The 16,630-nt window shown below is 37.5% G+C and overlaps 1 protein-coding gene across 14 annotated transcripts in view; it reads right to left on the bottom strand.

Annotated features, from left to right (window-relative positions):
* Positions 1-16,630, bottom strand: part of itpr1b (inositol 1,4,5-trisphosphate receptor, type 1b) — a 133,533-nt gene that overhangs the window by 62,812 nt on the left and 54,091 nt on the right. For 11 of the 14 annotated variants that reach the window (XR_015112048.1, XM_086198470.1, XM_086198475.1 and 8 more), the window contains 5 exons: positions 15,909-16,093; positions 11,977-12,125; positions 10,707-10,818; positions 8,363-8,398; positions 854-889 (listed from right to left, as the gene is read on the bottom strand). Coding sequence is in view for 13 of the 14 variants with exons in the window: in XM_086198470.1 (XP_086054596.1) it covers positions 854-889; positions 8,363-8,398; positions 10,707-10,818; positions 11,977-12,125; positions 15,909-16,093 (518 nt within the window). In the remaining variant the exon portion in view is untranslated. The remainder of the gene's footprint in view (positions 1-853; positions 890-8,362; positions 8,399-10,706; positions 10,819-11,976; positions 12,126-15,908; positions 16,094-16,630) is intronic. The other 3 variants (XM_086198482.1, XM_086198478.1, XM_086198481.1) reach the window with 1 other exon arrangement.

The following is a 16,630-nucleotide window of genomic DNA, read 5'->3' as shown; positions in this document are numbered from 1 at the left end:
CCCCCCCCCTCTCTTTATGTCTCTCCATCTATCTTTGTTCAAACATCAGACATCATCCTAAACAAGACGGTAGTTCCTTTCTTTTTAAATATGTCAATGACAGACATAAGTGGATGGGTTGATCAACACAATCGACAGGAACAAATAAATATTATTCATCTCTGTGCTTCCTGAGCAACATACTCACCAATTGCTCTTGTAAAAAAAACAAATCATGTACCGCTGTCAGTAAATATGCAGATTAATAACAATGCAATAGGGAGTATGGTATGATTATTTAAATTCAACTTGGAAATGTCTTGTGAGATTGCATGTTAAAAGTCAAGTTTGAACACACAGCAGTGTTATCCAATTGTGATTTGATTACATCAAAACAGATCTTAATAAAAGGTGTGCACAGGGCCAAAAAGAACACAGAGAAAGAACAATTGGAGTATACATAACAATGGGTATGATGAAAATTTTAAAGGAGTAGGATTATTCTTAAAGACAAACAAGACTAATGGGGTGGGGTTTATGCCTAATTTCCACATCGCGATGTCTGGAGTCCATATATACATTAATAAACTTGGAAGTCAGTTCATTCACTAAGGAAACTACCATGATCCCCAATGTGTTTACAAAAGTCCTCCACCTTGTTCGTTTTCAGTCTGGTATTTGCCCAGAGTGCGTTGCAAAAATGGAGCTTGAAAAACAGTCCAAATTATCTTTATCAAAGACATTTTTATCACCTTGCAGAGGCATACTTTACACACTATATCAAAATTTTGGAATCCAGCAATGTAGAAATGAGGCATAATATATCAATATGACAGTCACCTTTAATAGGGGACAATATAAGTCTTAAACACACCTCAGCAGGGACTTCTGGCTCAGGTGGAGGTGCTAGCTGGTTAGAAATAAGAGGATGATGTTAGTCAAGGTTTGAAGTTAGTTATGTTGCTTTTGCCTCTAAAACTCAAAAGCAACTCCATGTCAACAACATACAGATGTAAATTCATGTATCCCCTAAAATCCTGTCTTGGTTGACCTTATCTCACTGAGATTCAAGATTTGTTTTGTTTAGTTATTGAAGTGACTTCGCCATCTCCCAGACACTACTGATAGTGTCTTTATTGCCAATTACCACTGAAGGTCATACATCAATTAAGACATTAAAATTCCAGGAAAGCGAAAGACAGGAAAAAAAGAAAGAAAAATGCTTTTATGTAACTGCTGCTACTTAAGAGCTGGCTAGAGCCCAATAATCATGCATCATTAAGTTAAGGAAACTGGGACAGTGCTATGCGTTGCTGAGGAACATCCGAAACACTCTCTGTCATCTAAAACAAAAATGAACAGACCCACCATAGCAGGCAGGGCATAACAAAAGTTTTGGGCATGCGAGAGGTGCTGCCGAATAAGATACACGTCGGTGGTAACAAAAGAGCTAAGAGTCTAAAGCACTATTATGAGGAAACAGAAACAATTTCCAACTAGAGCCTTATGTAACCTACATGCATGGGTTGTGTACTGACCACCAACTGAATAACATCACCAGACAGTGACATCATCTCCATGTAACCCCCATTTAACCTTACATGTGATGAACAAAACTGTGCAGTGAATAACATGATCGGACTCAACTGTAGCTGTGGTGGGCTTGTCATGTCTTATGTTCCCCTTATTTGCATCTGATCACATTTCTATTTCTGGAGGAATGAGATAATCTCTGCTAATGGGTAAAACATCACTTTACTTTCTCCTACTCTGTCATCACTATCTCTGGATAAGTGTGCGTGGGCACACACACACACACACACACACACACACAAACACACACACACACACACACACACACACACACACACACACACACACACACACACACACACACACAATAAAATAAAACAGCCCATGCACCAGACTAACTGGAGTTGTGTAGTTGACAGCTAACCTGTGTTGTGGGCAGAGGGTGTTGGGGGAGTTCAGAGAGTAAGAGTGAGCTGAAACGCACATGATGATGAGGGTGATGTGTGCTATGGTGGTGAGGAGGAATGTATGTACATTCTTTAGATACAGCATATAGGCAACCCAGTCTCATGTCAAAACGTAAAAAGGCTACGTTTGTCCACAGTGCAAAACGTATCAGTTCTATGATAAAGGCCTAAAAATTGTGAAATGTGTACGTTGTTTTTCCCCGATTCTTTTCCATTGGAGCACTGGTAGGTCATGTGACTCTTTCATGCGGGCCTTTCAAAACAAAAACATGACGGCTGCTCCTGTCATTTTCGGAGGAAAGTGCCTTATTCCAAGATAGTTTTGATTTAATAAAGCATTCTGATGACATTTCTAGCGAGAAATATGCATTTTTTTCATAATCTTCGCTCAATTCTTGTGTATAATCTTTGGTTTGTTCGTTATTACAATGAATCTTTCACCTGTCGGAAGAGAGTCGTTACAGTGTTACGTTTTCTACTGTTGCTATGTTGGTTGCTAAGGACGCTACTAGCGTCATTCCAAGTTTTCTGCCGTTGTTACGGTTTAAACCACGGAAACCTAAATGGCGTTTATGTTATTGTATTTTGTCGTTACATTGCGTCGTTATCTGAGTTGATAATATATTTGAGGGATTGTTGAATAATAAAAATAATATAAAACATATTGCCCCAGGAATTACCATCAAAATATAAAATAGCTACGCTTGTTTGTTGTTGTTTGTGTGATTGTTTACTACAGCTGTTCAATAAAAATAATTCCATATATCCGCTTCCATGGAAGTCGGCCCCCCGTTCTTCTGTGAGAAAATCCGGAAGTTATCGCTCACTCTGAGGAAAAAAAATCAAACATATTTTTAATACTTTCTCTTTTGATTAATAAGACAATCTACAATTCATTTAATTTCTGGATGTTTATTCTACCTACAAAGTACATTTGTAACCATTATAGATCTAACAATCAGCATTAAGAATATAAACAATGATTCAAAATAATGGGCGCGGTCTGCTGACGTCACATCCGTCACAGAGGCTAACTAATGCACTCAGAGGTGGCCTTTTAGTTCTACCATTTCACGCTATATTTACAGATTTATTATTGAGTGGAACAAACCACACTGATGTCTGGGTTAATCAAGGATATCATTAAAGAAATCCAAACTATTTGGCAAGTTAAATTTATCCTAACTGTTCTTCATATATTGTGCTGGTAATGTCATGTCATTTCTTTTCAAATGTAATTTTTTTTCGTTCCGACATGTATATTTTTACTGCTCCAACAAAGCTGTTCCTCTTCATGGGTAACTCAATCATTCAGGCAATCAATAACTGAATGTCTCTGATGCTGTGTAGTAGGTATTGCAGTACAACAACACCGTGATCCTTCCTTTTCAAATGTTTTTATTGTGTTTCTCTTATCAAGTGTTCAAAATGATGACAATAAAAAAAATAATTTATATTAAGCTTTGTTTCAAACAATAATTGATCAGGAAATGAGGGCTGATGGGCTGAAATAGCAGGCTTTGTGCTGTTCAGTGACACCTGCTATAAAAAGGAGTCAAGGCGGTCTTAAAGATGTGAAAATGTTCCAAAGATCCTTCTTCATGTTTGTCTTGGAACAAGATTGGTGTCTGGCCTTTTTTCAAAGGAGCTCCAAAAGGCTCACTTAACCCTTTGAGGCCTGGCTGAGACATGAGGCCTATTGACCCTTTGACCCTGTTGCTCTTTTGCTCTCATTTGGCCTCTACAGTAGATACAGACCTGAAACTTGAACTGTGAGGCCTCTAAAATTTATAAAATCATAATCTGGTGGAATAATTCTATAATCCCCTCCCAAACAGGAAGTAGCTTCAGGAAGGAGGGAGGGCTTCAAAATTTTAAATATTGGTTTCTGGTAGATGTGTGAACTCATCCTAGAAATCTCATCTCATTTGGAGCAACTTAGACCAGTTATGATGCTTAATCTAAAGACTTTGCTAGACTTTGCCACACCCTTTACGGACAGCAGAAAGGACTTAGGGGGGGTCAAACCACCACAGATGAGATCCTTATGGAGGACAGAACAATATACTTCAACTTCCTAGGTTAAAAGAGAAAAAAACTACCCCCTTGTGAAACTGGGCAAAATTAGGGTCTGTGACTGCTGTACTCCGAGAGCCTTTTGGAGCAAAATTGAGGATCAAATCTGGGTTCTGGTATTTCTACTTGGGTTACATACACCAAACTTTACACACATAATATAATGCCCCAGAGTAGCATGTGCTGTGAATTTCAGCCATCTAGGTGCTAAGGGGCCCAAGCACGGTCCCGGGGAATCCACTAACCCTAAGGGGCTCGTCAAAGTCTGGCCCTGCTTCCCTGGTTTCATTTGAGCTGAAGCCACCAAAAGTGCCACCAATGATTGATGTCAGTGAGAGGACTGATTCTGACATTTTCAGCCATCTAGAAGTTATAGAGCTGAAACACAAGACCCCAAAAGCCCCTTCCATGTTTGTTGCCAGAGATATAGAAGTAATGACAGTGCACCTCCTTTATGAAAAAAAAAAAAAACTGCTGCTGTCTTTGGGCTTGTGTTTTTGGGCATTATACTATGAGTGTAAAGTTTGGTGTATGTAGCCCAAGTAGAAACACCAGAACCCAGATTTGATCCTCAATTTTGCTCCAAAAGGCTCTCGGAGTACAGCAGTCACAGACCCTAATTTTGCCCAGTTTCACAAGGGGGTAGTTTTTTTCTCTTTTAACCTAGGAAGTTGAAGTATATTGTTCTGTCCTCCATAAGGATCTCATCTGTGGTGGTTTGACCCCCCCTAAGTCCTTTCTGCTGTCCGTAAAGGGCGTGGCAAAGTCTAGCAAAGTCTTTAGATTAAGCATCATAACTGGTCTAAGTTGCTCCAAATGAGATGAGATTTCTAGGATGAGTTCACACATCTACCAGAAACCAATATTTAAAATTTTGAAGCCCTCCCTCCTTCCTGAAGCTACTTCCTGTTTGGGAGGGGATTATAGAATTATTCCACCAGATTATGATTTTATAAATTTTAGAGGCCTCACAGTTCAAGTTTCAGGTCTGTATCTACTGTAGAGGCCAAATGAGAGCAAAAGAGCAACAGGGTCAAAGGGTCAATAGGCCTCATGTCTCAGCCAGGCCTCAAAGGGTTAAGTGAGCCTTTTGGAGCTCCTTTGAAAAAAGGCCAGACACCAATCTTGTTCCAAGACAAACATGAAGAAGGATCTTTGGAACATTTTCACATCTTTAAGACCGCCTTGACTCCTTTTTATAGCAGGTGTCACTGAACAGCACAAAGCCTGCTATTTCAGCCCATCAGCCCTCATTTCCTGATCAATTATTGTTTGAAACAAAGCTTAATATAAATTATTTTTTTTATTGTCATCATTTTGAACACTTGATAAGAGAAACACAATAAAAACATTTGAAAAGGAAGGATCACGGTGTTGTTGTACTGCAATACCTACTACACAGCATCAGAGACATTCAGTTATTGATTGCCTGAATGATTGAGTTACCCATGAAGAGGAACAGCTTTGTTGGAGCAGTAAAAATATACATGTCGGAACGAAAAAAAATTACATTTGAAAAGAAATGACATGACATTACCAGCACAATATATGAAGAACAGTTAGGATAAATTTAACTTGCCAAATAGTTTGGATTTCTTTAATGATATCCTTGATTAACCCAGACATCAGTGTGGTTTGTTCCACTCAATAATAAATCTGTAAATATAGCGTGAAATGGTAGAACTAAAAGGCCACCTCTGAGTGCATTAGTTAGCCTCTGTGACGGATGTGACGTCAGCAGACCGCGCCCATTATTTTGAATCATTGTTTATATTCTTAATGCTGATTGTTAGATCTATAATGGTTACAAATGTACTTTGTAGGTAGAATAAACATCCAGAAATTAAATGAATTGTAGATTGTCTTATTAATCAAAAGATAAAGTATTAAAAATGTTTGTTTGTTTTTCCTCAGAGTGAGCGATAACTTCTGGATTTTCTCACAGAAGAACGGGGGGCCGACTTCCATGGAAGCAGATATATGGAATTATTTTTATTGAACAGCTGTAGTAAACAATCACACAAACAACAACAAACAAGCGTAGCTATTTTATATTTTGATGGTAATTCCTGGGCAATATGTTTTATATTATTTTTATTAGTCAACAATCCCACAAATATATTATCAACTCAGATAACGACGCAATGTAACGACAAAATACAATAACATAAACGCCATTTAGGTTTCCGTGGTTTGAACCATAACATCGGCAAAAAACTTGGAATGACGCTAGTAGAGTCCTTAGCAACCACCATAGCAACAGCAGAAACATGACACTGTAACGACTCTCTTCCAAGAGGTGAAAGATTCATCGTAATAACGAACAAACCAAAGATTATACACAATAATTGAGCGAAGATTATGAAAACAAAATGCATATACCTCGCTAGAAATGTCATCAGAATGCTTTATTAAATCAAAATTATCTTGGAATAAGGCACTGTCCTCCAAAAATGATGGGAGCGGCCGGCATATCTTTGTTTGGAGAGGCCCGCATGAAAGAGTCACATGACCTACCGGCGCTCCAATAGAAAAGAATCGGGGGAAAAAAACGTACACATTTCACAATTTTTAGGCCTTTATCGTAGAACTGATATGTTTTGCACTGTGGACAAACATAGTATTTTTATGTTTTGACATGAGACTGGGTTGATATAGGTGGAGCGGATGAAACAAAAATCCTCTGTTCAGGCTTGTTTTCACTGAAGCTGGGGATTTCCATTTTTCAGTAGCATGCATGTTAAGGAGGGATACGTGGAAACACTTTGCATAAAGTCTGGACAGACTCTTTTACAGAATTTCTCCATTTCGTCAGTTACATCAATGTTAACTTCCTTTCCCTCACACTACACTGTTTAACCAAACTTGTTACAAAAATTAGAGATGGTTAGAGTTGATAAAAAAGAATACAGATTGTCCTTTCAGTTGCTTAGCTTCCATTTTACTCAGCCTACTGAGCAAGAATATGAAATAATGAATTAATCTATTTATTTTGCATGCTTACATTTGGCATTATTTCTGTCTTTATTTAACCGTGAGTGTTAATATTATGTGTTAAAAAAAGGGCTTCATTTCTTTAGTTCCTTATCTAGAGTACTCAAAAGTTCTTTTGGTTGGTTCTTCTTGCTTGCTTGGTCCCAGTTTAAACAGGGAAACACTTCATCTTAGTTCCATTTTTTTACAGTTGCAATAGAAGGTTCAAGTGGGCCATGAAATATATTCAGATTACAACTTGGGCAGGACAGGGCATCCTTCTTGTATTATATATATATATATATATATATATATATATATATATATATATATATATATATATATATATATATATATATATATATATATATATATATTCTGAATATACTATCTTTGTTTTACATGTGTTAAGTTTTAGCAATCTTATTCAGCAAAATAATTTCAGAGCAAAATAAACAAGTCAAATTAAAGGAGGAATGGATGATTTTGTGTCCAGAATTGTATTAGTAAAATGGAGTGGACTGTGAAATCAAATAAGATGTCTCCATGTGTTCTTGAATCTTTTATTTATTTATTATGATCAGCTTGAGTATTAAACATGTGTGTAAATCTATACATTTTGGCTTTTAACTTACCTCCCACAATTTTGGGAAATTAAAACCTTACAAACACACAAAGTTCTAGAATTTACAAAATGTATCAGATCCACTTTTTCAGACAGGCGTGGGATGCGTGTGGTGTATTATTCTTATTCTACAGATACAGTAAGTCAACTTTTTTGTTCTCTCCATTGACTTAACCATTTATTTTTAGGAACTAAATGCATTATTGCATTCCAATGTAATACCTCTATGATCCAAAAGTAGAACCATGACCCAGTAAGTGACAGAATTGGTTTTTTTTAAATATCAAAATAACAAAGGTTGGTTTCTAGTGTTAAACCTGTTATCGAAAGAAAAAGAATTTAATTATCTTGAAATGATGTAATAATAACTCAGGATCTTGAGATAATGGTATTACAAATTATTTGCCAATCCCACAGTCACCACTGTCCTCTTTCAATATAATCACTCAGATGTGTAAATCAAGATTACAAATGGAACAGCAATATAGATGTACATGTCCAACAAAATAAGCATGTTGCATTTAAGACAGACTAGCAGTATGCTTCACTTCTGGAGATTGGGAGGAAATCTCACAGGCACACGACAAGGTAGGATGGACTAAGCAGCTTTCACAAATGCGAATGGGATGCTAAAAGCACATACAGTATGTGTTGTTAGTGGGTGACAAGTGAAGAGTATATCACAATAGTAATAAGTAAAATGATCAACCTCAGCCACATCCATTTCATCATCAAAGGCAATCAGCTGGAAGAGAAGAAGTAGGGTGCATAGTTAGTACAGCGAGATTAGTAAATTCAAGCACAGTCACACAAGCACTCACACGCAATATGGTAAAAGAGACATGTGATAGTGACATTCTTTTAGACATGTTTGATCAATTTAAACTAGTTAGATTGGTGCCTCCCAAGATCCAGTGCCTCCCAAAATCCTGGGATGTCCATAAGTCCTGTTCTAACCCCTGAAATATTCAACCTCCTGCTGTGTGCCCTTTATTTCCTATGATGGCGCGAGCACCACGAGTAGCTAGGATTGTAAATTACTTGGCCTACCTCCTGATAACTGTGTACACTTAGGAATCCATGTACATAAGTTTGGGAAATTAATTATAGGTCTGTTTTGGGCCAAAATGTTTAGTTTCATATAAATAATTAAATGATATCTTCTGACTAATTTTTCATGTAAAGAGCATATACATTTATGAAAATACATCAAGTGATCAGAGTGTGCTAGGGTATCCCTTTAAACATAAATACCAATTAAAATGTTACCACCCATTCCCTAAAGGACCCTGGGGCACTTGTATACTGGCACATTTCTAAATGACAGATTCAGCAAATTTGACAAACTTATGCTTGTATTCTGCTGAGGAGAAACAACTTTCTTGTCTGTCTAAAAAAACAAATCTCTTTTTTCTCTTTAATTTAATTGTGATTTTCTTCTGTCCTGTTAGGTTCATAAATTATACCTATTAAAAGCAGCCTCTCTAATCTCTCAACAATACAACACATAATAAAGAAATCACCTGTAGTGCCTTGTGAAAATGTTCGCACGTCTCTTTTAATGTGGAGACACACCTATTTCACTGAATGTTTTTAACAGTTATCAATTGAATATTGTTTTTATTCTCTTAGAATACAAGTTGGGTCCTTTACAGAGGCCCACCTTTACAAAGGTAATTAAGATGCCACTCAATCCACCCAAGCACGATATACACATTAATCTTTAACTATTGGTGTGTTTTCGTTGTGATGTTTGTACTGCTGCGCTTCCACGTATGTGTAACAACAACAAACGGAGTGAAATGTGTTATTTATCCACCCTTGTTTTTTTTATTTTGGTCAAAGTTCTCACTTTGGTTTGCCTCAATGTAGGAATGCGCCCATTATAGGATTGCATCTCATTTTAAGATCAATACATTGATGGGTGCATGCACTTGTGATCAAATATATTTTCCATTGGTCAGAAACCAACATTGACACCAAGCGCTGCACCGTGCACACAGTGTGCACTGTGCACACTGTGTGCACAGTGCAGCGCTTGGTGTCAATGTGCAAACAGTGTGCAGGGCCAGCATTAAGACTGGGCCCTGAAAAGAACATGACGTTTAAGCCCAATGCTAGACCACATAAATTATTAGGTACAATGATGAATAACAGTCACCATCCCCCATTCTTGTTTATTTTGTTTCTGTGAGTGTTTTATTTGTGTCATGGAATTCTTGATTAGTAACAGATGTTGATATTTTGTTCCTTTTTTAGAGTCACATGCTAATAGCAGTTGTGCATACAGCTACAAGTGTGTGCTCAACCACCCTGATCCATATCCTGAAGTCAGAGCAAGAAATTTATTTATTGATTCTAAAAATAGCTTCAGTACCCTATTCTGTTCTTGTTTCTCCAGTGAAAACAGTGCTTTCCTCACAAAGTCTCCAAAATAAACTGAAATCATGAAAAATTGCACTGAATTTGGGGAAAATAAAAATTCTGAAATCTGGGAGGAGAAAGTACAGAGGATACAGACTTCATAGGGTCCAACATTTTTGTTGCAGTAAAACTGAAATAACGCATTCCATTTTATGACTAAAAGTTAAATTGTAATTACAGGTTTTATCCTCTGGTCAGAGTTTGTTAATTTACCCACTAACATGAAAACAAGTAGACAGTGTCAAGGTGGCTGTTACAGATTAGTATCAGATGACAACAGCAGCAAATGGATGGTAGTACAGTACTTGAATTAAGTCTGTACATGCATGTTGTGAATGGTGTTACAAAAGTTGATTTGTTTGTGTGTGTGTGTGTGTGTGTGTGTGTGTGTGTGTGTGTGTGTGTGTGTGTGTGTGTGTGTGTGTGCGCATGCGTGTGTGTTGAATATAAACATAAGCATGAAACTCAAGAGCCATCTAGGCAATCAAGGAAACTCCTGCCTCTTTATAATCTCATGTCCCTCAGTGAATCCAGTGTGGTAGGACAGGTCAACTGTATGCTGAGATGCCATTGTCTGACTCATGTGGGTGGATCTTGACCATGATAATGAGAAAAAAACAACAGAGTACCTTCTCCCCGTAGCCCCGGTCTTTAGTCATCATCTCCCTCAATGTCTGCAGTACTTTGATACACAGACGCTCCTCATTCTCTTCCAGCAACTGTTTGGTGTGTTTTATCAGTCTGGTCATGAGAAGAAAAAATCCGAAGCACAAATATCTACATGTATTATTGTTACTTAACAACATAACTACAGTAGACAACTGAACAAATGACAAGTCAGATTTAAACATATTTTCTGATTTCTAATCCCAAGTGGTTTTATTGTATCTTCTATCCAACAGAGTTGGAGGAAATGTTCCAGTCAGAAAAATGTATTACAAGACTTGAGCACACATGGAAATGTCAAACAAACACAATGAATTATTTTGCAATACAATTTTAGAACTTAGATACATTGTAATTGATCATTGTTATAAGTATAATATGAACTGTAGTTTTTATTTGGATTCCAAATATGTACCCAAGACCCATATATAACTCAAATTCTCCAAGGCAAGTGAAGGTAGACACTTTTCTACAAACTACTTAGAGATATATATGTAAGGAACAACATAATCCCTGTAAAAACAATGTCTCCATGTTTGCTGCCATTATAATCAGTGAAATCCTTCCAATCATACTTTTTTTTTCATTTCATCAGTATTCTGCCACTATAGGCATGACATATGATTTTATTCATAAATTTCCACTTGTTTATCCTGGGATTAGACGATGAATCTTGAGAGTACTTGTGTTTACATTTTTTACTGGAATATTGATCTGTGATCCTAATTCTATGATTTTAACCAAAAATGTATTTCTATTCCTTGGTGTTTGATGATTTAATGATATTTAGAAATACTTTTTGTATCAATGTTTTTTGTTTAGACTGCTTTCCATGATGTAACTTGTGGCAGAACAGCTTTATTTTAAATTTTCATATCAACATAATCACAAACATATACCTTGATTGTACATCTCAAATATAATTGTAGTAATGTGCAGGTTTCAGCATCACAAGCTAAAATTGTATGATTTATTTTTTGTATTTCCACTCTGACGATCATCTTATATACATAAGCATTTTTATTTATTTCAAGCAATACCTGTGTCATTTATTTCATTCCATTCAGGTTTGAATATACTCTCTTTAACAGATGCACATTTCAGTCAAGCATTTTACATATCATCGCACTTGTTTGTATAGATCATTTGTTCTCTTTGATTCATCTTCAACATAAAAATGACCTGTACTAGGTGCAGACATAGCTGGTTTGCCAGCAGGTTGGTCAGCCTTACTTTGATATGAATCCTCCACTTTCACATTTCTTGCGAGCCTCGGTGTTCTCAGGAAAGAGCAGCTCTGGACGATGCAGGACATCGACAAGTACTGAGAGCTCTGCTTGGACAAGAGGGCGAAGACGGTCTTCCAGGGCTGACACTATGTCCTATGAAGACATACAAGCAAGGTTTGAGATGACTCTGCTGTGATAGTTTATTAATGTTGTTGGGTGATTAATTTAGGGTTACTCTTGTGAATCATTTTAATTTTGAGATTGCTTACTTTCATGCATTGGAGTCTAATTCCAATAATTAATCGAAAGACTTTACTGTGAGAATTTTATTCATTGGCATCAGTAACCTTTTCCTCACAAAAAACATAGTGCTTTTTTGTATACTCATTATACAAAAAAACACAATGATAACTTCAGCTTGCAAAGGTTTTAATCAATGTACAATTCATTACAAGCAGTACATCTGATAATGTCACTCCAATAATCAATGGATGAAACATGTTTCGGTGTGTTTTGGATGTGACCTCAATCAAACCATTTAGAGTGCCAAGTGTCATTCCCTTTAAGGCCCAGGTCGCCCTTGCTATTTCAGTGGCCCACCAATTTCAAGATGCAAGTGCTTTTCATCTGAAGGAACAGATCTCCTTGTGCACAGCAATGCACCAAGACTGCGCTAGACCAAGCCTCATGAACATATTAAAGCATCTGCTGGCACAGAGGGGAGTGCAAGTCTATGTGCCAGTTAAAGGGCGAGGCTGTTTGGCATGAAAACGTAATTTGCGCCAGCTTGAAACTAACAATGAAGCTTGGCTGAACAAGCGCTAGCTTTTGCCATGCTTAAAATGACGTCCATTAGCTCTTAAACCAGAGAGTGACAGTGAGTGCCAGTGGCTTTCACTGTGTTCCCTCAAAAATTAGAAGCAGATGTGAAAAAACAGCAAATACAGACTGGGTCTGTTTCTCAGCATGTTCTCAACAAATCACACCACCAAAGATGTTGAAGCAGCCATAATAATATCTCTCTATGAGCTTTTCACATGATCAGACTTTTTACTAACACCTCTAAATGTGGTTTCATTGATTTTATCTCAAGAAACCTTGAGTGTTCACACCTGATATTAAGGCTGACCACTAGTGATAGTAATACCAGATATGCACAGGTCACCTGCACATCCATTCTTTAAAAGGTTCATGACAAACCAAACCACAAAAGTCCATCCATCCATCCATCCATTTTCTTCCACTTATCCTGTTAAACTAGGGGGGCTGGAGCCTATCCCAGCAGCTTTCAGGTGAGAGGCAGGGTACACCCTGGACGGGTCACCAGTCACTTGCAGGGCCAATATATATATAGACAGACAACCATTCACACTCAGCCTCAATTTAGAATATGCCATTAGCCTATTCCACATTTGCATGGTTTTGGACTGTGGGAGGAAATCCGAGTACCCAGAGAGAACCCAGGCAGATCATGCGAACTCCACACAGAAAGATCCCCTGGGCTTGAACCCGGAATCTTCTTGCTGTGAGGCAACAGTGTTAACCACTGCACCACCGTGCAACCCAAACCACGAACATGTGAAATGATATTTGTCTATGAGCTGTTCACCTGCTCAATGATTAGCCTGATTCACAATTGCCCCATCCTGATGGCAAATCAGCTGTCTATGAATGACAGCCCTGATGTTGGTCCTGCTGCCCAGCAACCCTCTATTGCACTGACATGTATTAGTCACCACCATTACCCAGAATGTTTAGCCAAAAGCATCTGGCCTCTGACCTGCAGGCCCCTCACCTAAATGCAGGCACAGGGTGTAAAAGACCAAGCATGAGACACACACACACAGACATTTCCAAAATCACCCTTGCACCTTTAATTTAGTTTTTGAATAAAATAAGTAAAATGTCCATCCTTAATATTTTCTAGGGGAGGAAAAATAAAAATATCAAAATAAACAACATGCACAGATGCATGTGTGTCTATCTAACATCATTATCGCTCATATCTTTTAAAAATATAGAAATCATAATAATTATCATAATAATCACATCAATCTATAACATACAGGACAGGATCACAGCTGCCAAGGTTTTTTTTTTAACTGATCAGTCAACATAGCACCTGGTAAATTGTAGTGTTTGTGTCTGTCCATTGAGATCCCCCCAAAAAAAACAAAAATCCATTACATAAAGATGATAAAGATCTTATATCTGACCATTTAACTTGATATTTACTGTATCTCCTGGATCTTAAACTGTCTTCTTTCTCCTTTTCATGCTTCAGCTCCACTTTATGCTGAAAAGGGTTGTACAATTGGCACTGCTGCCTCTTAGGTGATGAGAGACTTTCTGATTGGTTAGTTGCATATTTGGCCAAAACATGTCCATGAAATGGTGAAGGCATATGGGCACAGCTGACAGGGGAATTTCGCTTTGCGTCAGAAGCCCAGAAGAGGGAACAGGCCTGGATGGTAGTCCTGCTGCTGGTGCATGATGATTCAACACATTTTGTACAAATGAAATCCATGGCGGCTTGTGCGTTTAATCACCATAAAGCTGTGTTCACACTCGAGTGTAAAAAAAAAATTTAAGCAATGATTGTGTGACTATGTCACATGATCCAATTAATCTAATGCCCTTCTGGTCAGGCCAAGCTTATTCCCTGTCCATATTCAGAATTCAGAATTCACATCACCATTTCTTGAGAGCCACAACTGATACTGTCATCTCTGCTTTGTGCCTACTGACTCTGTTGCATTTGGAGCCATATTTTGCATCCTCACACTTTGTATGTAATTTCATTGCATCACAAAAAATTTGTTTGTTGTGAACACACTTTCTTGCATACAAACTTAAGATAGGGAGCAGTGTGTGTGTGTGTGTGCACCAGTGTGTGTGTCTCTGCACAGGTCAGGCGGACCTCTTAGATATAACTTATTTACGTTTTACTAACTCATACTCCTGTCTGAAAAAATGCATTATGAATGAATTTATTTTTGTGACTGCGGAGATGTGCTCCTCAACCAAATGTGAGATACACATGCCTCTAGTTTCTCTTGATTTTTGAACCATCCACCTAGACCAGGTGCATTGCATTAGCTATATTGCAGATCTGTCAGAAATTGCAACTAAACAGGTGTAAGATACCGTAGCTTTGCCAATTGAGTCACAAGCACAGCTTTGCTCCATGTGCAAGATAGGGCACTGCATGATAACTCAACAAAACAGAGCATTCACAACCATTGCAGTCTAATATACAAAGTCCTCAACAATCAGGCACCTTCGTATTTGACAAACCTCATAGTCTCCTATTATCCAGCAACAACCCTTCGCTCCCAGGATGCAGGGTTACTGGTGGTTCCTAGAGTTTCTAAAAGTAGAATGAGAGCCAGAACCTTCAGCTATTAAGCTCCCCTCCTGTGAAACTGTCTCCCAGTTTCGCCCCCGGGATGCACACACACACACACACACACGTGTATATATGTATGTATGTATATACACACACATATACATATATATGTGTGTGTATGTATGTATATATGTGTGTGTATAAATGTGTGTGTATAAATGTGTATGTATATATGTATAAATACACACGCACAAACACACACAGACACACACACACACATATATATATATATATATATATATATATATATATATGTGTGTGTGTGTGTGTGTGTGTGTGTGTGTGTGTGTGTGTGTGTTTGTATTACACATATGCAAATAAGTGAGCATATCATGCCATAAAAAATTAGGACATGGAGTGGAAATGCATTCCATAAGCATTTTCCCACTGCTGATGCTTAACTAGTTTTTATAATTGTTGAATTAAATTAATGTAAATCAAAATACATATTGAATAGATTACATTTATTAAATGAGGAGTGTACACTTAATAGTCAAATTAGTCAAATTACAAGTCAGTCTACTTACCTGTAGTCTTTCAATGATGTTTCTGTAGTCTTTGGAGGAAGTCAGGCCAGAGTCTCGCCTGGAAGTGTTCTTAGCTGATAGTCTCCAGTTAAGGATGCTCTTCTGTACAACATTATTTGACTTGACAAATAAGTTGTTCACCTGACTGTCAAGGTCCACTGGGATGGCAATGGCTCTGCTTTTTGCTATGTAGACATAATATTTAAAACATATGCATTTAATTCTTTCTACATTTGAAAATTTCATTCCCAATATTAAAAACAAAAAGCAAAAAAAAAAGCTTAAAGAAGCATGCCAGACAAGAAGATATATAGCGTTTTCTCCTCTGGGCTGCACTTAAGGAGCTGGGATATTGCTGACTGCTAGTTCGGTTAGTGTCATGAATCTTGCTGGATGACATCTGTAACATATGTCTTTCAAAAGTAACCTAATACACTTTTCTCTAAATGGTTTTTGCCAGCATTCATATAACTAGAGCTTTACTTAATATTCTCTATGAAATAACAACTGTGAGACATAGCAATTTTAGACTAAGACAAAAAAAAAATCAAAGCTTCTTTCCTGACAAGTATAGTGACTTTTCAGAGAACTTCAAAAGCACTATCATGACTCAGTGGCTGGCTTTTTAAGAGAGGTATTTGGAGGATTACTTCTGGATAAATCAAAATACTGAACCTTATGTATTTGATGACTTTTGACAGAGGTATACGACAACTCCCAAA

The sequence above is a fragment of the Aulostomus chinensis genome, chromosome 3 (genome assembly GCF_037954235.1).
Source record: "Aulostomus chinensis isolate RoL2024-O1b breed Wild chromosome 3, RoL_Achi_v1.0, whole genome shotgun sequence".
Classification (NCBI taxonomy): domain Eukaryota; kingdom Metazoa; phylum Chordata; class Actinopteri; order Syngnathiformes; family Aulostomidae; genus Aulostomus; species Aulostomus chinensis.
Note: the sequence above shows the minus strand (reverse complement) of the source record. Positions and strands in the feature narration are given on the sequence as shown.